The sequence below is a fragment of the Aythya ferina genome, assembly GCF_964211825.1.
Source record: "Aythya ferina genome assembly, chromosome: 2".
In the NCBI taxonomy this organism is placed as follows: domain Eukaryota; kingdom Metazoa; phylum Chordata; class Aves; order Anseriformes; family Anatidae; genus Aythya; species Aythya ferina.
In genome coordinates, this window is record NC_140297.1 from 31,313,959 (window position 1) to 31,339,825 (window position 25,867).

The window sequence follows — 25,867 nt, forward strand, 5'->3', positions numbered from 1 at the left end:
ATTGTTCTCATACAATTCACAGGTAGTAGATTACTATCGCTTATTTTAGCTAGCTCATCTACTTCATGTATCACTTTGTGCTTCAGTATTTCAGAATGCAGTTGATGAGAAGGAAGAAAACTTATAGAAACAAACTGAAATGAAGAGTTAGGAAGAACAGAACAATACAATACTATAGGGTATGTATTTAGAAGGCCTGTCCATATAATTAAAAAACAAATTAGAGTTAAGCAATGTGGGTGATCAAAGCTGGGGGGTTGGGAGAAAATTGTTATAAATGAAGTCTCAACTCAATCTGAATTTAGTAATATTTATAAAAGGAATATTTATAAAAGGTATAAAAGGCTAGTAAACAGCGTTGGGTGTGCGGGGAGTCTACGCTCCACCAACATACACACACGAACATCAAACATTCTAAATATACAGAACATTGCTTTTACATACTAAACCCGAGCATGCCTATACAATCAGAAAAGGTAACAAACAATCCTGTAAGTTCCATGACTTACAATGTCCAAAAACAGTCTCCATTTTCCATTCCTTTTCTTGATTACAAATAACAGTCTCCATTTTCCATTCCTTTTGAAGAATATGTCTTGCTTTAAGTTGTCAAGCAACTCGGCCTTCGGGTCTTATGTATCCCATTCTTCCCGGATCAAAGAAAAGCATATCCATCTCCTTTTCAAGGCCAATGGCACGTCCATGTCACCAGGGGGCGTAAAAGCAAAGGCCTGCGATGGCAGTAGCGGTGCGGGGGGCCGATGGTGTAGCAGAAGGATCAGTAAAAGAACCCGCAGCTCCCTCACTATCTGGCAAACCACATGTTTCTGACTGGGGTCCCACATGGCTCTTTAAGGCCTCAGAGATTGCTCGCCAGGTGCCGAGCAATCCCACTGCAACCTTGTCATTTTTAGTTGCAGAGTCCCACACCTTGACTTCAATTTGGTCCCATGTTTCAGGATCATAAACTGTCCAATTGTTAATAAGGAGAATAAGCTGTAAGGTTACCTGGACAGTCTTTGTTTCCAAGGACGTATGATTCCCCATAATGCGCTGCTGCTTACCAGCGAGGGGCAGCTGTGTGCGCGGGTCCGCTTCTCTCAGCTTGAGCTTCTTCCCAGCTCCGGTGGTGCGCATGTTTCCAGTGACTTTCGGTACCAGCTTCTCTGAGCAGTTTGCTGAGTTTGGCCGAACCCATCTTCATGAGGCGATCAATGTGTCTGTTCCCATCCTGATCTCCGTTCTGCTAGCCTGTTCCTTTTCATTCCTTCTTTCTGCTTCTTTATTGATGACGTAACTTCATCACATCATGTTGCCTTCTTTTTTATCTTGAGGACAGGCTCCCCTCTTATACCCTTCTCCCCACAGCAGTTCCTTTCAAAACAGCTTTTCATTGGTCAAATAACTTTGCAAATAACAACAACGGCAAACACCCAGAAACTTCCATGCCTTAACGGCTGGAGAACAAGAAACCGAGACTGCATGGAGTCTCCTGAATCACCCTTCTTTGTTCCCTCTAAACTCTTTTATATTCCTGATGGCCTCATCGTTAAGAGTCTGATGTTATCTCAACCACGGGGCTTTCCTACCCCCATGGCCACACTCCCACATCTCCCCCCCCCTTCTTTATTAATATCAACCATTTTCTCGACAATAATTACCACTCCATATATAACAACATGAAGTGGATGTCCATGCACACACACAAACTATATATATAAATCACAAGATGCATTTGAACATTGAGGTAAACTTATCTTCACAACAAAATACACTTAATAAGAGATGTCTGCCTCTTTAAATATATATATATATATTAAGGCTAAGAAACAATACATTACAGGTTAAAATCTACTTAAAATCTACTTGTCTTTCCTACTTTTTGACATCTGTTAAAAATAGTGATGATAGCGATGATAACATTTGCAACATCTTTCTACTACAAATACAAAATTGTTCTGACCCATAGCATCGACTTGTGATTGAATGGCATCAGGCAAAGGTTTACATATCCTTTTTTTTCCTCTAGTGAATATTAAGCTGTTCAGCCCAGCCACAACTTTGATGCTTTGGCATAAATGAAGTTTAATGTATATTGAATGTTTTAAAAGTTTGGGTGCCTTGTAGGTTTAGGTATCTTTAGCCTCAGGAGGGACGTGAACAGTGTTGCCTGTTTTATTGTTGTTTTAATGCTTCCAGTGTTGGACTGAAGTGTCCAAATCCTGCCTCATTTGCATTTTGACCCTTTAGTCCTTTTTCTGAGTCTGACCCTTGCTCCCAAAGTTACCAAGGTTTTAGTCAACAATTTGTCTGCTACTGTTCATTTAATTGCCTGTTGCTTCTGGCAATGTTAATTTGACAGACATCGATTTCTTTAACAAAGAACTAACCCACAGGAAAATCCCCAAATCAGTCTAGACATTTTGCCTCGAAGGACTTGCCTGACCTATGCCAAAATATTACTAAACTGCTACAGCTGACTCCACTTCCCCTGCTACAGAGGATACTAAAATGTTTCACACATGTTTGAAGAAGAATCCCAGTAATGTGCCCTATCAAAAAGCACTTCAGAAGTTTACAAAATCCACATGGAATACACTCCCTATTATTTACATACAGAAAAGACAATACTTTGAGCAAATACTTCTACAATGGGCCTAACAATAGCCAACTTCCTTTCTTACTCTGAAAAAACTATTCCTTAAATGTTCTCAGGCGGTTGGTAGACAGAAAAAAAATTCGGATCTCATGACTTTAAAAAAGTCTTCCTTTTCTTCTGCTGAGGATCTGGTTGCACATTTTGCAGAATCTCTCTTCTTCCCATCTCAACCTCATCTGGGGACATCTTGTAATGATTTTTTGGGAGTGGAAGAACATCTGCCTCCCAGAATTTAGCATCAAAGTATTTGCACGATTCTCCCTGACACACTATTATTTTGTGTCTTGTCATTACTATGCTATATATAGCAGCTCTCTCCTATGCAGGCAGATGCTGGAGCCTCCCATAAGCAAATGTGATTGCTTATTAACCAAAAATTGGCTACAAACAGACATACTAACGTAGTGCAGTCCCCCAAAATACTAGCCTCTGCCTAGTTTCTACAGATTAGATAGATCCCCTAAGGTTTGTCTCTTTCTTCTGGGTATTTGTAAGGTACCTCACAGGCAACAGAGAAGCATCTCTAAATATGCTGAAGTTTAGCCCCCACCCCCTTTAATGGATATTCCTGCTTCCTGTAGTTTTTTTTTGTTTTTTTTTTTTTTTTTCAGTTTCATTGTTCTGATTAGCTAAATATAAACTTCCAGAACCTACAAAAGGTCTACTATCAACAGATTAATAAAAATGCAATACAAACACCAAAAAATATGGTACAGCTTTTGTGGTAAATTATCCCAGATACAGAAGATCTACCTGTAAAATAGCGTACAAAAGATTGTTATAAAGCTATCACTATATTTAAATAGTAATCAGACTTTGCAGTGTCATCCATATTTGACGAATTCCTGCCTAATAGCCTTCTAAAATGTCCCGCCTCTTCTTCTTCTTTCAGGTCATGCCTGACGAACCTGATCTCCTTCTATGACAGAGTGACGCGCTGGGTGGATGAGGGAAAGGCTGTGGATGTGGTCTACCTTGACTTCAGCAAGGCTTTTGACACCGTCTCCCACAGCATTCTCCTCAAGAAACTGGCTGCTCTTGGCTTGGACTGGCGCACGCTTCGTTGGGTTAGAAACTGGCTGGATAGCCGGGCCCAAAGAGTCGTGGTGAATGGAGCCAAGTCCAGTTGGAGGCCAGTCACTAGTGGCGTCCCCCAGGGCTCGGTGCTGGGGCCGGTCCTCTTTAATATCTTCATCGATGATCTGGACGAGGGCATCGAGTGCACCCTCAGTAAGTTCGCAGATGACACCAAGTTAGGTGCGTGTGTCGATCTGCTTGAGGGTAGGAAAGCTCTGCAGGAGGATCTGGATAGGCTGGACCGATGGGCTGAGGTCAACTGCATGAAGTTTAACAAGGCCAAGTGCCGGGTCCTGCACCTGGGGCGCAATAACCCCAAGCAGAGCTACAGGCTGGGAGAGGAATGGTTGGAAAGCTGCCAGGCAGAGAAGGACCTGGGAGTGATGGTGGACAGTCGGCTGAATATGAGCCAGCAGTGTGCTCAGGTGGCCAAGAAGGCCAACGGCATCCTGGCTTGTATTAGGAACAGCGTGACCAGCAGGGCTAGGGAGGTGATCGTCCCCCTGTACTCAGCTCTGGTGAGGCCGCACCTCGAGTACTGTGTTCAGTTTTGGGCCCCTCGCTACAAGAAGGACATTGAGGTGCTTGAGCGGGTGCAGAGAAGGGCGACGAAGCTGGTGAGGGGCCTGGAGAACAAGTCCTACGAGGAGCGGCTGAGGGAGCTGGGATTGTTCAGCCTGGAGAAGAGGAGGCTCAGGGGTGACCTTATTGCTCTTTACAGATACCTTAAAGGAGGCTGTAGAGAGGTGGGGGTTGGCCTGTTCTCCCACGTGCCTGGTGACAGGACGAGGGGGAATGGGCTTAAGTTGAGCCAGGGGAGTTTTAGGTTAGATGTTAGGAAGAACTTCTTTACAGAAAGGGTTGTGAGGCATTGGAACAGGCTGCCCAGGGAAGTGGTGGAGTCACCATCCCTGGAAGTCTTCAAAAGACGCTTAGATGTACAGCTTAGGGATATGGTTTAGTGGAGGGCTGTTAGCGTTAGGTTGGAGGTTGGACTCGATGACCTTGAGGTCTCTTCCAACCTAGAAAATTCTGTGATTCTGTGATTCAGCTGTGTGTAGTTCTTCCCATGCCTTTAACTTCACCACACTGGTTGAAATGGTGAGGAATTCTATCCCATCCATGGCATAATCTGACACTGCATCATACTATCCTCCCTAGGCTTTTGGTTTACATCTCCAACACAGAAGCTGTTGAGGATTTTCTACATACCACTCTCCTGCTTCCATTTTCAATTGTTTCTCTGCCAGATCAGGAAAGGCAAAGTTTTTTTTGTTTTGTTTTGTTTTGTTTTGTTTCTTTTGTTTTGTCTTGTTTTGTTTTGTTTTTGTTTTTTAATTGTTCCTCCTACCTTCCTTTCTTTGGTAAATACATTTAAAATACGTAATGATTTGCTAAGTACTTCAGCCATTCTGTATTGTCACTAATGTGACATGACATAACAAGATGTTTTGTATAAAAGACAATAGATCTCTGTGCATTCCACAATACATGTATGTCATAATGAGGTATCAGAGAAACCAGTCTCTGCCTACTCTGATTAAAGAAAAAAAGTAGTCTACCTGACTTCCTGATACTCTAATTCCTTATAAGATACTGCTCCAGGGGAACGCTTGACTTCTAGTAAGTGAAGTTTCACCCCCACACCCTCCTCCCAGGCTTACAGGATCATACTTTGCATTTGCTCCAATTTAATATAAAAGGGTGAACAGAAATATGAAACTACCTTAAGCAAAAATGAACAAGTCTGTTCTAAGGAATTCATCCTTTATTTGCTGTCTTCGGAAATTGTGGATCTTCAGTTAGCATTTAAACTTTTCTGATTTTTCTAGGGGCTGATAAAAATAGGAGGAAAAAAGTGTTTCCAAGATCAGGAATTAATTTCTTATTTTAAAAAACAGTAATATTTATTGGCTGTATTTGTCTCAGGTAGGTTAGAATAGAAGCAAGTAATGAGATCTGTGACTGTACAACCTTTCCATAGGTTTCACTAGTCGTAAGAGATTTGCATTTTTGATTTAAAATAGTTTAGCTAATTCACTGCTAATATTTACAGAAGCCTATTGGTACAGTTCATTGCATTTTGCATGAAACGAATTCATGAATATATCAGAACTAGGACCAATGGTATAACAACAGGTTTTTCCCCTTACCACATTTACATGGCCATTTACCCAATGTCACCTAGAAAAAAAATGGTTAAAGTAAAGCCTCATATTCCTGCCTATGAGATACAACACACATTTTAAATAAAGTTCTCACTCCTCTTGCAGTTGTGTCTGTCACTTGCCCACCTTGTGGCAAGTATTTATCATACCAGATAAAACCTGTACTTAAACTGAAGAGCACATAAGAAGTGCTGTATTTTATAAGGATATGAGGTAAGGAAGCATATATGTGTTATGTGAAATGGTAATACTCAGAGGCATGTAAGGAGGCCTGCAGAATTCATCTGTTTTTCTCTTCAGAGTGATTCCAATGCCCAAGTCTAAAGTCCTATTACAAAGTGGGGGCATCAGAATACTTCACTGTACCAGAAGTGAAGTATTATAAACAGCTGTTTTCCCATGCATCATATAACCAACGGAACAAAGATATGCCACAGAAAGCGGTAGGCAGCATTAAATATAGGACTAAATGCCCTAATCTGCCAAAACTTACCTCACACCTGTTATATATGGAGTGGTAATTATTGTCGAGAAAATGGTTGATATTAATAAAGAAGGGGGGGGAGATGTGGGAGTGTGGCCATGGGGGTAGGAAAGCCCCGTGGTTGAGATAACATCAGACTCTTAACGATGAGGCCATCAGGAATATAAAAGAGTTTAGAGGGAACAAAGAAGGGTGATTCAGGAGACTCCATGCAGTCTCGGTTTCTTGTTCTCCAGCCGTTAAGGCATGGAAGTTTCTGGGTGTTTGCCGTTGTTGTTATTTGCAAAGTTATTTGACCAATGAAAAGCTGTTTTGAAAGGAACTGCTGTGGGGAGAAGGGTATAAGAGGGGAGCCTGTCCTCAAGATAAAAAAGAAGGCAACATGATGTGATGAAGTTACGTCATCAATAAAGAAGCAGAAAGAAGGAATGAAAAGGAACAGGCTAGCAGAACGGAGATCAGGATGGGAACAGACACATTGATCGCCTCATGAAGATGGGTTCGGCCAAACTCAGCAAACTGCTCAGAGAAGCTGGTACCGAAAGTCACTGGAAACATGCGCACCACCGGAGCTGGGAAGAAGCTCAAGCTGAGAGAAGCGGACCCGCGCACACAGCTGCCCCTCGCTGGTAAGCAGCAGCGCATTATGGGGAATCATACGTCCTTGGAAACAAAGACTGTCCAGGTAACCTTACAGCTTATTCTCCTTATTAACAATTGGACAGTTTATGATCCTGAAACATGGGACCAAATTGAAGTCAAGGTGTGGGACTCTGCAACTAAAAATGACAAGGTTGCAGTGGGATTGCTCGGCACCTGGCGAGCAATCTCTGAGGCCTTAAAGAGCCATGTGGGACCCCAGTCAGAAACATGTGGTTTGCCAGATAGTGAGGGAGCTGCGGGTTCTTTTACTGATCCTTCTGCTACACCATTGGCCCACCCTGCTGACCTAGACATGCGTTTTGACCCAGGCCTATTTGCCTTGAAAAGGAGATGGATATGCTTTTCTTTGATCCGGGAAGAATGGGATACATAAGACCCGAAGGCTGAGTTGCTTGACAACTTAAAGCAAGACATTGTTCAAAAGGAATGGAAAATGGAGACTTTTAAGTCATGGAACTTACAGGATTGTTTGTTACCTTTTCTGATTGTATAGGCATGCTCGGGTTTAGTATGTAAAAGCAATGTTCTGTATATTTAGAATGTTTGATGTTCGTGTGTGTATGTTGGTGGAGCGTAGACTCCCCGCACACCCAACGCTGTTTACTAGCCTTTTATACCTTTTATAAATATTCCTTTTATAAATATTACTAAATTCAGATTGAGTTGAGACTTCATTTATAACACACCTATTCATTTATGCCCTGGTTTCAGCAGAGATATCGTTTTCTTCATAGCGGCTGGCATGTTGCCGTGTGTTGGATTTAGGAGAAAAATGGCGTTGGTAACACACCCATGCTTTAGTTGTTACTGAGCAGTGCTTACAGCAAGTCAAGGACTTTCAGCTTTTCATGCTGCCCTGCAAGCAAGTAAGTTGGGGGTGCACAAGAGGCTGGGAGGGGACACAGCCAGCTCAGGTGACCAAAGGCATGTTCCAGGCCATGTGCTGTCATGCTGAACACTAAAACTGGGGGAGTTGGCTGCTGCTCAGGGACAGGCTGTGCATTAGTTGACAGGTGGTGTGCAACTGCATTGTGCATCACTTGTTTTCTATATAGATTATTATTATAATCCCTTCCTTTTTTGTTCTATTAAACTGTCTTCATCTCAACCTAAGAGTTTTACCTTTTTTCCCCAGTTTGATTCTATCCCCCACCTCACTGGAGGGGAGTAAATAAATGGCTGCCTGCCACATTAAACCACAACAATTTATTCTAAGTACTCTATCTAATGACACAAAAGCCAGAGTAATAAGGCCTTTTAAGATCAAGACACCATTTTAGCTCTACTCTCTATTGTGGGTTCTGCTTAATTTCAATACTGCCTTTAAATGTTTTTAGTGCACCACTTAAATATCAGATATGAGATCAATGAGGAATGTATGTTTTACATTCCTCTCAGTCATTAAAGGACAATGGAAGTACATGCAATTTTTGGAAAAGTTAAAACGTTCCAACAGCACTACTATAAGCTGAGAAGTTACTCTTTATGACAACAAAATTCTTAACATGGCCAGATTTACCTTAGGACCTGAACACAAAATACCTGTTTGGAAAATATATGTTTTAAGGCCACAGACAAGATATAAGAGAGAAAACTATGCTGAGATCCAGCATAAAACCTGAGATGCAACACAAAGAAACGTATGCAAATTATCTGTCTGGATGTCCTCAGATACATTGATTTTTGGCACCACTGGCAAAGGGATTCACTGTAATATACATGTATTTTAAGAAAATATTGCAAATCAATCTGACATTGTTTATATCTACTTCAATAATTTTATGTACAAGGCATGTATTGTTGCCCAAACTACCATCGTCCTTTTTTAATCACGCAAGAAATAGAAAAAGGTTTCTGAAGAAATGCTTTTCAATTTGAGAAAGAAAAAGAGCATACAAAAGTAAATGAGAAAACTAGCCAGCTCTGCTCAAACCTGTGCCAGGCAAGAAAAACAAAAAAGGGCTGTTCATGTGTAGCTTGTAAGAATAAGAGAACTGATATTTAATTGAAAGGTGTAACTTCGTGGTTAAGATACCCAGAGATCTTACAGTTATGGAAAAGAACAAATCTGGAAGTTAACTCTCTACCTATTCACATCAGATGATGCATTTAAATGAAAGAGTTTAAGAGCAGTATTCCACATTACCCTCAATGCAATGTTATTTGAAGCAAATTTCAAATGGGCTACTTCTTTCTAAGGAATGCATGTTTGACTGCTGTTTTCCCCCCCACTGTTGTTGCATAAAGGTCACAACTGCATAAACCACACAGAAATGGGATCATAATCACAAGCCAAGTCAGCTGAACTGAATTGTTCAACTCCCAGCACTGTGTCTTCCAACATGAATAACAATATAATTTTTATCTTTGTTCTTCTGTACAAGGATACTTACCTACTTTACCATGTTGTGGGGACCAATGATGGGCATCTATGAAGTACCGTAAGCTGCACCTATTCCTACAAAAATCTGCCCTACAGTAGCTTTACTAAATTCTTCAGGACAGTGATTATCTATCTTTTTTTATTTGTTTGTACAGTTCCCAGAACAATAGGGTCTTAATCCTTGACTTGGACAGCTAGGCACTATTGAAACATAAATAATTAGCAAACAATATGAGTTGAGAGATTTAGCGAAGTGTTATCCTTCTCAGAGCTCCAAGGCACAGAGCATTTAAATGACCAGAATTTAGCCAATGCAAAGGGAACTGGGGACAAGGAATCATAGCCTTGATTGTTTGCTAACAACTTTGGTGGCTTGTTCTTGAAAGAGCAGGGATATAAAAAAGAAAACTGATGGAATGCATATGTGAGAAGACAACACTATTCAGAGGAACATAGGGATTGCAAATATAGTTGCCTTTTGAGCAAGGCAATAAGGGGCAAAAAAATTTTTTATGTATTTGCCAGCTCTTCTGTATCTGCAAAATAGGAGCAAACACAGTAGGAAAAAATAGAGGGGTTTTGTTTTGTTTTTGAGAAAACACATAAACATGCAATTTGCCAAAACAGATACACACCAACAAGAAAGAAATGATTGCATAACCAACAGTAGCTGTTGTCTCTTGAGATGTGTTCCATGCATGTATACACTGCCTTTATCACAGGCATGCCCACTACATTCAAGCTATAGACTTTCATTTTGACATATCAGCTGTATACATCAAGAAGTTCCACCTGCCTACCATCAGAAGTAAAATGGCTGGAGCTAGTACAATCACTTCAGTAGTTCTTCATCTTGGACAACCCTTCATCTTCAGCACCTAGGAATAGCTTCAGGTATCATGCATAAAGGGTACGATATGGAATTTTTGCCAACATTTCAAAGTACTCTTCATTGCCTGTCCACGCATTTGTTCTGTTGTTGGTGACTTCAAAGCTATGCACTATCAGTAATTTTGTCTTGTTTACTCTAGAAATGAAAGACTGATGACTGTCAGCATTAGTGGAGTGAAAAATAATTCTTTCCAAGTGACAAATGAAGAAATGCTCTGCTTTCAGTCAATCTAGAAGATACCTGGAGGACAGGCAATTTCCACAAGGTGATGAATGAAAAGGAAGTAGAATGCCGAGACGAAAGCCTGGAGTGTTTCCAGTAAACTGTGAATGCAGGGTGGGGCAAATGAAAGCAATCTTCAAGAGGGATAAAGGCAAAAAGTCAGGGTTTATTATACTACCCACAGTTTTTGTTTTTCTTAAATCAAGATGAAGTTAACATGATGTATTAGAAAAAAAAATAATTACAACACACTATGTAAAATATTATTTTCAGCCAGTAATCAAAGTTTGTACAATATGATCATTTATTATAACACATGCAATATGAAACACTTTAAACATTTCTCTAGATGTATCAAGGTAATATTATCCAAGTGTTTTAAAACAGCCTAGATCTCATATTATATAATGCCATTACTACACTGTGTATGCAGAACTCTGTTTGATACTCTATCAACTACACATATAGAATACATACATAATTTTAAGCACGTTAGCCCACTCATATAAATAATCTATTTAATATATAATAAAATTCAAAGCAAATCAATAGTTTCCAATAGTTTAGACCCTCACCCCCACACACCTTGTATTTGGCAGTTTGATACCAGAAATATTTGAATAGATGAGTACGATAAAGCACTGTCATCAAAATATCACAGAGAAATAAGATGTCCAATTTGATGTGATCTGAAATAAATGCCTATTTGTGAGAGGTTTTTTGTTTGTTTGTTTGTTTTTACACACTAAAGGCAAACAGTCCTATAAGAAAACTCAAAGTCTTACCTGTTGGTATGCTTGATAGATTATATCAAATAAGAAAGCCTGAGGCATTTCACTTGCTCTGTACCTGGCACGTTCCAATGAGTGGTCTAAACAGCCATCTTCAGCAGAGGCAATAACAGTAGAAACTAAAGGACGAATTGCTCCTGCTGCCTGTGAAACAAAACATAAAAAGAGGCCTAAATGTTAATACAAATGTATATCAGATAGCTGCAGCCAAAAAAATAAAATAATAAAAAAATCAGGGCTTTAAAATAAATTCTCTACTTATCTTTTATGTATCTCTCCATATGAAACTTTTCATATCAATATAGCCACAGAAGACTGTGTAAGTATACAATGAGAGCGAATTTAGATGCACAAAAAAAAATCTAAGTCCTTTATAAACATCTATTGTAATCACACATACAGACCTGATATCATTATCAGACTTTCTTCTACATACATATTAGGTGGTTTCTGTGAGCATAGACATATTTAGATATAAAACTGCAGGAGACACAGCTGGTAGGTCTTGACAATCCACAGCACCTATTGCTTTCATAGATTTCCATTTGGTTAAACTGCTCAGAAATAAGCAACAAGAACAAAAATTTCAAATTGAGCTTGTTCCTCCTTGCTGAATTCATCTCATACTGAGCATCCACAATTACCTGTCACTGGGAATACAGTCACTGGGAATACAGTATAATCAGAAAGTACTCAGTATCCAGCAGCACTGTGCCCCAGAACAGATAATGAAATTATTATATTTCTGTTTTGGTCTTGCTTAGATCTGAAACCAATTAAGCATACTCACTTCCTTGATCTTTTCATCAATATAGAGTATTAAGGATCGATAGCATTTCTGAAACAGAGCTCTCCTAGCAGTTCTGTAACCAAAAATCTACCTATGCTACATCAGTCACTTAAGTAATTGGAACAAGAGGCATCCATACAATTTGTTCAAGAAGAGAAGGATAGAGCTGGAGAACACTGCTTATCAAGCCACAGAGAGAAAAGCATGCTCTTTAACAATGCTAATCATTGAGAATGGTGCGCACATACTATACTGTTTATTATCTATTTTGAATAATAATTTTTTAAAATGTTGTTGTTCCAAAATACTTGGAAGTACCCAGCATCTTAAAGGAGTATGCCTAGAAAACAACTTCCAGTGGTGAGTTCTGACACTTTTCACTGTAGCCACCAAAGATCTTCTAGAGAACTTTGCCACTGAATAAACCGGGTACCACATGACAGAAAATAAGAGCACAGTTTTTTATTTCTTTTTTTTTTTTTTTTTTTTTTTTTTTTTTAATGGCAAAGCATGCCAATGCCAGTCTCGGACATGTAAGTCTTGTCCTTTTTTTACAGTATTTTTTTGACCTCACATAACCATCCAGTGGCAAAAAGAGCCCTAAGTGTTGTTCCTCTGCTAAGAGAAAGAACTACAGTTGCCTTCCCTCCCCCTTTCACACTACTGAACAATAAAACAGGGGACTACAGTCAGTGTGTTGAGCACTTTATGAGGTCTAAAATACAGCTTCTTAGTTCATTGTTTTACATAATGAGGACAGAGATGTTAATCAACTTCCCATGCCCAAAGAGCTGTGGTATGCAATGAGCTACCTGGGCATGGGGCAGGGAGAAGCAATAGAAAAGATTGAAAAGATTCATATGACAGAGATAATTGAATCATGCAATGGTTGTGGTTGGGGGGGAGCTCTGGAGATCATCTAGTCCATCCCTGCTGCTCAAGAAAGGTCACCCAGGGCAAATTGCACAGGATCACATCTAGATGAGCCTTGAATATCTCCAGAGAAGGAGACTCCACAGCCTCTCTGGGCAGCCTGTTCCAGTGCTCCGTCACCCTCATAGCAAAGATGTTCTTCCTCTTACTCAGAGGAATTTCCTGTGTGTCAGTTTGTACCTGAACCACTTTCTCAAAACCTTAAAAGTACTTTTTCTTTCTAATAAGTGTGAGTAGATATCTATACAAACACTGTATGGAACAAAACACTATCTTCTGTCATCCAGAGGCAAAACATGGTACAGAAAGATCAGCAAGAATTATGAAATCACAGAAAAGCTGTCTGTAATGGATCTCTAGAGGTCATCTAGTCCATCCCTCTGACCTAGGCAAGATCATTTTTACTTCTGTCATAGAAGTAGCAAACTGACAAAATAAATAAATACCATTACAATTTTAGTAATACATCAACATTTTGAATGCGGAATAAAACTTAACAGATGTACTTTAAGGAAAATCTGTGCACAAGCACAAGTAGAAACACTAAATTATCTGCAACTTGTACCCTCTCTATTTTCTGTGATTCTAGGACATGGATTATTACCTCCACATCGCAGCTGCTGGGCATTTGGATTATGTTATTTTGCTCTGCCGTCATATTTTAATTGGTCACACACACAAAAAAAGTTATAAAATTAGAAGGTCATGGGAAAAGAGACAGAGCAGCATGTTAGCCACAGTTTTTCTGTAATTAGTTAAGTCTATTTAACTTTTTTTTTTTTTTCTGGAACAGTTACCATTCCAGAAAACCAGTTAGAAAAAGAGGATTTCTTAGGCTGATCCAATATTTTATTACAGTTTTTAACAATCATGTCATGTTACTTTTTAAGCATAAAACAGGCCAACAGAATACAATGTGACTTGCGTAACTAGATCTCACAAGTGAAAGAAACATGCACTCTGAGAAACAAAAAAACAAACTTCAATTCTAAATAAAATTGAAATACTCAAAACGACATTCTTAAAAGAGCTCTGAAACACATTGTTTTCTTGACATCTGGTTTATTGCACAATAAAAATTCATGAATGTCTGTATCTGTATCTTTGTGACAACAATGAACCACATCTCCTGCTTTGCTTAGGCCTAACTCTTCCAGAAAATTGAGGAAGATTTGATTTCTTATAAATTCAAACATGTAATTTTTAAAGCCCCCAATTAATTTCTTGAGTATCTGAAGATTTCATGGCACCTAAATTTTAACAAAAGGCATTTTTTAACAGTTAAAATTTTGCTTTATGTTACTTCAGCACTGAGTCCAGTGTGGCAGGCTGAGGGTTTATCACCTGCTTTCCAGCAGTTTCAATGAGAAATCACAACATGAGCACAGTAAGATATGCCTCTCAAACTATACTTGACACTGACTGAAAACATGAAGTTTAACACAAAGAAATAGATTTACGGCTTCAGCCTAAATCATGCAACTGAAATTCTAACGATGTATTCAGCAACAAGATAATTAGCAGCCATTTGTTTAAAAAATTCAATTTTTATTCCAAAAAAGGATAACTCAATCCATAACTGCTCTATACTCTAAAAGCAGAATGTACTGTAAAAGCTTTTGTATGTAATGCCAGTTAAGTTTCTACTTACAGAAAATGAGCAGCAGAGGTCCAAAAGTTGTGAGGTCATGAGCTAGAGCATACTTGCAAAGGTGCAGCACTGAGTTGAAAATCCTAAGAGACAAGATACAGCAACTGGTCTGCTTGTTTTCCTCAGTACTGGCTCACCTACCTGCATGTCCTTTCTGTCTTGGCACCTAAGCACACATCTCAGCCAGATGCTGTGACCCTAGGCAGGGCCGAGTTTACCACCTCAGTGACACAAGAACCATGAATGGTCCTAAGGCCACTGTCAGACTGTGAGAAACAGATATCAAGTAAAGGAAAACTTGGCTGTGTATGCTCTGCATTATTTTCATACGGGACAAGAGGGTTGAGCCCCTAGCACAGGAAATCTTGCATCTGCAAGACTTTTGGCAATATTTGCTAGTTGGCATATGCTGACACAGATGCCAAACCCACACTGGCTTACTCAGAGCTCACCCCACATGCTTCTGGTTCCAAAATTGGCCCATGGGTATCTTCATTCATGGTCAAAACATAATATTTGGCATGTAAAAGCAGAAGAATTGAGTTGTGAATTTTGTTCTCACACACAGGCCAAAGAGGGACATGGTCTGAGATATATGGTGTATTTCCTTCCGGTCAGCTCAAGTATCCACCCTCCTCAGCAAAAAGCCTTTCCTGATTTCCACTCCTAGCAGTCTTACAATGAATGGAACAGAGAATTTAGGTACTGAAGACAGGCCTATTGAAAACATTTTTCCGTTCAGAAATCTGAACCTCACGCCCCTTATGGCTGTGGGGTGCAAGTGAAGAACACAATCATCCAGTCAGCCTATGTGCATTCAGTTACAACACCAAGTACTTTATTCTTTGTGAGGATTTTCCATGTTGGTTTTTCAGTAATAGATCCGTAACAACAGACCTCTCTCTTTTTTTTGGTAAAGAGGATATTTACACTGAGTCTTAGGTATGTGAGTTCTATTTGTTCTAATTGGAGAAGCTTTGACTTGCTGTCTATGTCAGGAATGTACAGGTACTTGGCCCAGCTCTCGGGTAAGAGGTTCAGACATGAATTTTTAAAAAATGAATGAAACAAAGAAAATGTGTCCTTGTTTAAAATTATGAGTACTGGTTAACATGACAGGATAGTTCTACACTTCGTTTTTATACTTTGAATTATCCTACCACAAACTCTCATGAGCCTAAAGGAAGTGTTTGTGTCTTATACTAACATTACCCTATGCAGAGTTCCCATTTTCCAATTCCTAATCATTTTGACCCAGATCTCAGGTGGATTCTTTTTCAAAATCACATACAAAATGTATCATACACAGTTCCTAAATGTTATGCTGATAGTTAATGGACTGTTAAACATTTTCTTTAAATGGCCACTTTACAACCTTCAAGCCTCTCCACTTCAAAGACAGTCAAGCACTAGTTTCGATTCATCTGGCATGAACAGGAAATGCAAATAGTTCTTCCTTCCCCTGTTTTTATATATTTTGATAAATAGATTTGTGAAAGCAGTAAAATAACTGTGGGCAAGCTCTTAAAGTTGTTTTTGGTTGTTTTTTTTTTGGTTTGGTTTGGGTTTTTTTTTTGAGCATAACAGACGTATACTGCTACTGGTTAATTTTCTTGCAGACAAAATACTGGGGAAAAAAAATCCACATCCATCTCTATCATTTCCTCAAAACAGTCTTAAAATGTCACAAGAACATACAGTTCTATCAACTTCAGTGAAAATGATAGACTAATATCTCACAGAAGCAAGCTCCTTCAATGCATATGCTGAACACTGAACCAGCCTTTAGATACAGTAGGCATCTCTTATAACCCTTAAACAGCACAAATAAAAAGCATTTACAAACAGTTCCTCAGTTTTCTATTCAGCTTTTTGCGTAACTGCGTACAGCACAGCATACAGACAAGATTTAAAGATGGTGACTGGAAAAGAGGTATAGAATGAAGGGCCTCACCCAGGTCAGTAACACTGTCCAAAAGTATTTTCAATAGATTCATAGATTCAGTTCTATGATTATAGAATGACTTGGGTTGGAAGGGACCTTAAAGACCATCTAGTTCCAAACCCCCTGCCATAGGCAGGGATGCCACCCACAAGATCATGTTGGCATCATCCAACCTGGCCTTGAACACCTCTAAGGGTGGGGCATCCACAGCCCCTCTGGGCAACCTGTGTCAGTACCTCACCACCCAAGGCATATTCAGGGCATACTGCTCTACCTTTCCATTTAACAGTAACACCTTATTTTTCTTATTTTATCATACTTTTATTCTGAACAGAAATGATTTAGAGGGATGTATTCTGTGAGTACTTATACAAAAATACAAACTTGGGTAACACAATGCAGCATGATTTATTTTTCTTGAATAATCAAAAATTCTCATGTTGCTTAAAAAAAAAAACAGAACTCACTAAAACTTCAAAACAGTCTGTGTGGGTGGGGCAGGTGAAGCTTATATGACAAGCAAGGAATTACCCAGGTAACAAATATCCCTGACACACCGTGCATTCAGCCGAGACCAATGCTCCATGTCCAGAACAGAACTTGCCAAGAACAACGACAGTCAGAAGCTCCAAAACAGCATGGAAAACAACACACCTGCGTCACTGTTATGTTTCTTTTTGGTAGCCAGGAACAAAACAGAACACGATCAAATAACTGCAACGCTAAGCAAGGTGAATGATATGGACTAGGAATACTAAAAAAAAAATCCAGTGGCACAAAATCTGTACAAAAAAATGCCACAACTGGAATTCATTTCATTTTACAACAGTGGGGTAACAAGTTCAGGCAACCACAGGTCCTGCAGGCTGATATACTATATATGTATATATATATATGTATATACACATATATATATATACTATATATGCACACCTACATATATAGATACACTAGATACACACACACACACACACACACACACACACACACACACTTTGGCACACCCTTGACCCCACTAGACCCCAAGTATTAATGCAGATCCACAAAGTTCACTTAGATGGCCAATTTGCAACCTTGAACTTCAAGCAAGCAGGAATCACAGCCTAAAACTTTACAAAAGCTAATCCTAAACGATCAGACTCTCCCATTCATCTAGTATGATTCCCTTCTACTTTTGAATTAGTCCTGAAAGACTTTTATTCTCCATTCAGAGCTTTCATCTCCACTGAAGTTCATTTTACCTATGCTTTTTACCTTCTCAGCTGTCTAGTAATATAAAACAATTGTATATTTTATATTTCAAACATCCTAATAGCTTTAGAATCAATGTTTTAAAATTACTTAGAAATAGACCTGATGACAAACACATCCAAAGCTTCTGAGTGTCATCCTCAGAAGAATAGCCCAATTCTGATGTTTTTATATGTTTTCTCAACACTCATATTTATTAATTCTAATTCTTTAATCAGAGTTGTTTTCCACTCTGACAAACAAAATAGCACTGAACCAAACTCTCAGATGATTTAGTCACACCCTGCCTTATTAAAAATAAACGTGTCTTGCATATATACACTGGACTTAGAAATACATGTTCATCACTTCAAAGCAGCTGATTTCTTTGGAACTGTATGCTGGAGGTTGTGGGGTCAGTCACACTTTGCAAGACAAATACATCTTTTTGGAACTCGATTAAAGTCAATTTTGTAGAGGTGAATTTGGTAAATACACATACAATTTTATCCTTCTCTTCCATGAAGACAAGGATTACGTTAGGACACTGTTCAACTACATAATAAAAACCATGAAGAACAATGTGTGTTAATTTAGACAAGCTAGGTATCTAATAGTTTACAAATATGTCCTGGAATGTTTTTTATTAGGTGAAAGATTATTTATATGTGACCAAACACTACCATCTCCTAAGAATTTCAGTTTAAATTAGGTCTGGCTATGAACCAGCAAAAGAAGCTCAGAATAACCATGATTAATTTCCTCTCATTTTATTCCATCAAACCGTTTCCACATGTTACTACAGGGTAAGTATTCTTTTACACAAATCTAGCTACTTGCCATGAAGGGCATTCACAGCCCTCTACAGAATGAAAAATTCAGAAATAAACACAGTACCTGTGAAACATGAAACAGGTAGAAACATGCATTCCTATTCAGACATCTGCAGTCGAGCTAATTGTACCTACAGTACTGAACATGAGCCACCCTCAGTAATTACCATTGAAGTTAGCAGAATTGTCTTTACTGAAAGATTTCTTATTTCAAATTTCTCAAAGAAAATTTCAAAAAACTCAGTTAAAAGATCAAAATATTTCACATTTTGAAGAGAATGTTCTTTCCCCATTTTTGTATTGTAAATCTGAAGCGAAGAATGTCTAATAAAACAGTCATGCAACCATCTGAACTTTTTTAATGTCCATTCAAGGTAGTTCACAGAAATTCAAATGCCCCATCTTTTTTTTTTTTTTCTTATGATTTTTTTCTTTTCCTTTTCTGCATTTGGTATACAGCTGCTGCCTAGGACTACTCTTTAGCATCTCTATAACTGAAAGTTGTAATCTAATGAGCAATCTTTTGATTCCACTGCAGAGATGGAAGACCAAGTGTCTCCTCAAATCAGTCCTACCTCGCCAACTTATGGAAAACAATTACCTGGCGCAACAATTCTATCTGGATGGAAAAGAATGGACAAAGTAACAACACATATAAGCTACCGCTCCTATACAGAGGAGCAGCTGCTAACGATGGTTTGGCTGCACCTGTACAATTTTCTAAACTTGGGTGCAAACCCACGTTCAAGCCCAAGCTAGTCCAACTTTCAAAGTGAACCAGTACAGCACTCTGAACCTCATTCTGCACCCAGCAGCCACCTACTTGCTGCACTGCAAGGCAAGGCAGCAGCCAGGCTATTGGACTCAAACCTATCACCCACTGCCCTCAAAACTCCTTGTTGATGGTTCAAAAGGCCCCTGCAAAGCAATACCTCAGCTGCATGCTTTTCCCTTGAAGCGCGAGATGTGGCATGAAGACAGGACTACAGGACAACCAGGACAACCAGGACAACCAGGATGACTCACTGAAGAGTAAGACACCACAATAGACATAGAAGTACTCTCATTATTGTGTCACAAAACACAACTTCAAGTCCAGAGCATATCATGCTTACACACATACTCATGCACAGACTTTACCATGTAGCTCAGACATAACTTGAGTGGCAGTTCTGTGGTGGGGGCAGGACTCCTTCTACCAACAAGCACAATACCTAACCTTGGCTGCATACCCATTACAGATCAAGTCTTGCCGTTTTTTTTAAACATCTTAATTACCTTACTAAGAATTTTGTTGAAAAAAAGATATTAAAATTAATAATCTCTATGGGCACACTATCTTTGATTCTCCTTGGTGAGAGATGTGCTGAAGTGCCTTCAGTGTAGGTAGCATCAACAACCAGTCCAATTCCAGTTGTCTTGATATATTTGTACTGGCAGCCTCTAATTGCCCAAGGACAGTATTGGTTGAAATGTTAAACAAGCTTGGTGTAACACAGATACGAAACTTAATCATCACTCAGACAAAACAAAGGTTAATTAGAACATGTGTGTTGAACACTACAAAATAGGCTCGTATACTAAACTTCACCTAATTTCCTTAAAGTCTGTTTACCCAGCTGGCTAGGAACAACAGCAGAACTCCCTAAAATTGGACACATGTTAATCTTAAACCAACACCAGGAAGGAAGAAGTTATAATTGTGTTTATTCCTAGCTGCAAAAGACGGGATGTTTAATCAGAAATTTAATATACACTTTGATCCAATGTTAATGAGCTGACACTATGTTGTACATTGAACTGACTTCAAAGAGACAAGATTCCTTAAACAAATGTAATGTATATTTATGACACTGTTTAAGAAAAAGAAAACATTTCTTCTAATGAGGTCACCTTTATCAGAACATATTATCTGAGTAACTGGGGATAGTACATGTACATCAAGACATGTCAGAGCCTCAATTAGCTATGGCAAACTCAAGGTTACTGATAGCTGAAACTTCCTCAAAAATTAAGGCTGTATATATATATATATATATATATATATATATATATATATATATATTACTTTACATAATTTCTGTTCTTTTGTATCTAAAGCATATACCTCTACAAATATCTGTAAATATTGCTTTGATCCAATCAACAACATACCAAATTCTAAACTTTATTCTGTGGAAAAAGTAAGACTTCTCAAAGAAAATCAAAAAGATTCCCTTCAAAAAAGACAGAATGATGGGAATATGCAACAGAAATTATATGTATGGGTTGGAACAAGAAAGCAAAATAAGCATATCACAGACAGCAACTGGCCACAGTGTGCCACAAAGGACTTTGCAAATTGTAAGTCAATATAAAGAGGAGTTAATGCTTATGTTCAGCACAGTAGAAATCTTAAAGTTACTGCCAAAGCAGTTACAATTACAGTTAAGATATATTTTACTTCCAAAAAGCCTGTGCCATTATAAAATTAACAATATTGTGATGTAATAGATACTGATCCACCACACACTGTAAAATGCAGGATTTACATACTATGAAGAAGAAAAAATCTTGAGGGGTTATAGAAGGACTAGTGCACCATCAACCAAAGGCAAAGCCACAGTTTTTGTAACTCTCTACCTTACACACAGAGTCCTGAGCAATCAAAAACACAGGCACTATGGTCTGTGCCCATGCAGTTCCCTAAGCAACTCTGGGCCTGTTTATCAAGTGTTTTTGCCTTCTGAATTCACTCAGCTGCTTCCCTCAGATCTGCCTGGTCCTCTTCTTGCAGGAAGTCTTGCACCCACACTTCTTTTTTCTACAACACATTAATTTCAAAATTTCAAGTTGCCTCTTTTACAAGTTTTATCTTAGACCTTCTCTGTTATCAAAGGCCTTGTAAAATAGATTTTTATTTATCACACTAGTTTGGTTCAAATAGTGATGCTAATACTTCTGTGTATGAATGTGATACCTCCTGAATTCACTCCTGCATGCTTCAGTGCTCTTGAAGGCAGTTTTAGCTGAATCTGTAACACAATCCACCTACCTTCTTGGCAACACAAGCATAAGCACAGAACGATCCCAGCAAACTATTACAGCACATTAGGCAGGTCAACTTGATTTTGAGAAGCATCACTTAACCTACAGGGCAGGTGTTGTGCACTTGGATAAAAATTCAGATTTCTTTTCAGAGCAGTGTTTGGTGAAAAAGGAAAAAAGATAGAGATGTGTGTATGCATAATCCTTAATAAGAGAAATAAGGCTGAGGATCTTTTCCATATTCTGCCATGTACAAGTGGCTAGAACAATCCAGTTTCAAGTGTGTATTTTTATGACATAAAGAGGGCAACTACAGATCATTTAGGCAAGACAGATGCAAAGAGATTGGTAAATTGATATGCTGATTAAAAAAAAAAAAAAAAAAAAAAAAAAAAAAGCACCAATTAAAATCTTTCACAGTACCCCAAAAACATTGTAAAATAAATACCAGACAACAACCTACCCATTAATCTGGTTTACGCAGAATGGAACATAAAAATAAAAATTATTTCGAGCACTAATTTTAATTACTATTTATATCAACAGAAAGACTTCAAACAGTAGCAGCATTATTTAACTATCTGTTTTAAACTGACATTTTATAAGGAGTTTGCTAGTTTTACACTAAAACTGGCATCTCCTTTTGCTAATCAGAAGAATATGACAACTACATATTTAAATAATCTTGCCACAAGATATACTCACATTCTCCATTTTCAGTATCTGTGAAAGTAATTTATACATACATACACATAATATGTATATAAAATACATACATCTTTAAAATTGAAAGATAAAGGTGTCTGTCTGTTTCGGTAAAATGAGCTAATATTTACACATTTATGGTAAAAGAAAATGATCTAAAATAAGCCAGATAACTTTATGAAGTCATCTTGCATTAAAAAAAAAAATAAACAAAAGTATGAAGTTATTATTTCCACTTAACATAAAGATTCTGATGAAAATAGATGTAAACCTTTGCTATCTACTCTCAATCCATTGTTGGACAATGAAAATTTGTTGCATGTTATTTTTTGTTTTGTTTTATTTTGTTTTCCATTTTTATCTACCAACTTCTTAAATGAGATGGCTGTTGAAGTGAACAAGTTGACATGGGCACTATCTGATATTTTTACTGAAAACTACATTGGCAGAATAAGAAGCTGATGCCTTTTAAATTGTGATAATTTTCATCCTGCATCTGAATAGCAAACCCCTAGTTAAAGATTCTACTATATAGATCCCTGGATTTCAGATTATCTTCCCCTGCACTGAGGACACCCCAGTCTCCTCAACGAGGAATAAAGTTAAACATAATCAATTCCTCCTGCAACTGTTTGATCAAAAACAAGAAGCAAGAATATAGAGAAATATTTATTACTTTTTCACTTTCTCCTCCTCCATTTCATCTTATATATGAATGAATATAGGAATGTAGGAATGAATGTAGGAAGGCTCTACAGGAGGATCTGGATAGGCTGGACTGATGGGCTGAGGCCAACTGTATGAATGCCAAGTGCCGGGTCCTGCACCTGGGGCACAACAACCCCAAGCAGCACTACAGGCTGGGGGAAGAATGGCTGGAAAGCTGCCTGGCAGAGGAGGACCTAGGAGTATTGGTTGCTAGTTGGCTGAATATAAGCCAGCAGTGTGTTCAGGTGACCAAGAAGGCTAACGGCATCCTGGCTCGTATAAGAAGCAGTGTGGCCAGCAGGGCTAGGGAGGTGATCGTCCCCCTGTACTCGGCTCTGGTGAGGCCGCACCTCGAGTACTGTGTTCAGTTCTGGGCCCCTCACTGCAAGAAGGACATCGAGGTGCTCGAGAGAGTCCAGAGAAGGGCAATGAAGCTGGTGAGGGGTATGGAGAACAAGTCTTATGAGGAGCGGCTGAGGGAGCTGAGGTTGTTCATACTGGAGAAGAGGAGGCTCAGGGGCAACCTTATCGCTTTTATAAGTACCTTAAAGGAGGCTGTAGCGAGGTGGGGGTTGGTCTATTCTCCCACATGCCGAGGACGGAATGTGGTCTATTCTCCCACAGGACAAGGGGGAACGTGGTCTATTCCCCACAGGACGAGGGGGAACGGGCTAAAGTTGCATCAGGGGAGGTTTAGGTTGAAAAGAAGGAAGTTTAGGAAGTTTAGGAAGAAATTCTTTACTTAAAGGGTTGTTAGGCATTGGAATGGGCTGCCCAGAGAAGTGGTTGAGTCACCATCCCTGGAGGTCTTTAAAAGACTTTAGGTGTAGAGCTTAGTGATCTGGTTTAGTGGAGGACTTGTTAGTGTTAGGTCAGAGGTTGGACTATGTGATCTTGGAGGTCTCTTCCAACCTAGATGATTCTGTGTTTCTGTGATATATACCTCACTATCCAGAGACTATGCTACTTTTCATAAAGACAAAAGGTAGTGTATGTTCCAGCTTCTGCTCTGTTCAGTTTTGAAGAAAGGCACTTTGCATTTTATTTTGAAGTGAGCCACAAAAGGATTCAAAATTGTAACTGCAGTTCACCACTAGCAGATTTTTGTAATATATTACAGTCAGTTGAACAGAAAAATCATAAAAGCTACTAAGAAATAGAAATAATAACTAATCTACAATTAACTACAATTAATTAATTACAATTAATTGTCATATGCTACAGTGTTGACTTTTTTCTGCAACCACAAAACAGCCCGGTTCCCTTCTCATATGTCAGCTCACTAACCAAAAATACAGCCCCTACTTCCCTCCTCCTTGGGTGCACAGCACCGCTAAAGGAGGGGAGGGGGTGCAGAAGAGGCCTTCATTCAGCTCCTCACACATATCTGACCAGCTGAGCTTTGCTCCTCAAGCTCTGTACACACCTGTGTGCCATTCCCCTCTCAGGGCTTTTCACTCATCTCAGATCAATGCCACTGTCATACACAGAGTGTTTCTAAATATAAAGGGGGTGCATCTTGTAGATGTTACATGGCAGTGACCTCAGCAACAACCCATGCCGAGGAAGCCACACTTAAAATTTATTTCCAGTATAACTTAATCCTACCTAAAAGGAAGTCAGGTTAAAATTATTGTAGCCTTCTAGAAGCTAAAAAATGGGGGATTAAACCACCTTTTTAAAAAGGATTAAATATTAGGCACAGTTATTCTGGCTGCAAAGAAAGGCAGATTATAATTTCTGTTTCTCAGATTTAATGTATTTCAGTTGGTTGAGTTGCATCCTTCCTAATGAATGCAATGACTCAACTAAATTACTGAGACTGAAACCAGAAAATAGCAGCGTTGCTTCTCTCCTTACCAGTGCTTTCCCACCGCCAAACACTACAGCTTGTTAGGACAAAGGCTTCAAGTATTTGCTAACAAAACATTAGCTCTCCATTCAACAAAGAAAATAAATAAAGACTTGGCTGCAAAGGTTATAACTTTTTATGGGACCAATAATGCCATAATGGAATGGAAATATCAGTATGTTTCTGATAGGTATCCATTACTACAGGCTTAAAAATAAAGAATCCATTGTAAAACTATTTTCCATACTGCAGCAAAACCACACTAAGAATAGCTGGAAACAAACAAATAAATAAATAAATAAATAATCCAAATGGTTAAAGTTTAAACACTGTGTCATGGTTTGAAGCAAAGGATGAAGACACTAACTTCATGAGACTGCTGTGAGTTCACAAAGGCTACCTGCAAGCTTGTGGCTCCAGAGCACTGCATCATTTCCATGTAGGAGACTGGGATCCACACGTTCTGTTTTTAACAAAGTTAAATTTGTGCCATCTGCACACTTGCCGAGGAAACACTCCAGTTCAGCAAGGGGAAGAGAAAAGTCCTGCACTTGGGGTGGAACAAGCCCACGTACCATTATGTGCTGAGGGACACCCAGAACGAAAGCAGCTCTGCAGAAAAGGACCTGAGGGTCCTGGTGGACACCAAGTTGGACACACGCCAGCAGCGTGCCCTTACAGCAAAGAAGGCTAATGGATCCTGGGCTGCATTAGGAGGGGTACTGCCCACAGGTCAAGGGGGGTGATCCTTCCCCTCTATTCAGCACACCTTCCCCTCTATTAAGTCCACACCTAGGGGTCTGAGTCCAGCTCTGGGCTCCAGCACAGGAGAGACATGGACATTATAAGAAGAG

General features: G+C 39.0%; 1 protein-coding gene across 8 annotated transcripts in view; it reads right to left on the reverse strand.

The window, feature by feature from the left end:
- CRPPA (CDP-L-ribitol pyrophosphorylase A) overlaps positions 1-25,867 on the reverse strand; it is a 125,847-nt gene that overhangs the window by 87,390 nt on the left and 12,590 nt on the right. For all 8 annotated transcript variants that reach the window (XR_014690101.1, XM_084510968.1, XM_084510972.1 and 5 more), the window contains one exon: positions 11,334-11,483. Coding sequence is in view for 7 of the 8 variants with exons in the window: in XM_084510968.1 (XP_084367094.1) it covers positions 11,334-11,483 (150 nt within the window). In the remaining variant the exon portion in view is untranslated. The remainder of the gene's footprint in view (positions 1-11,333; positions 11,484-25,867) is intronic.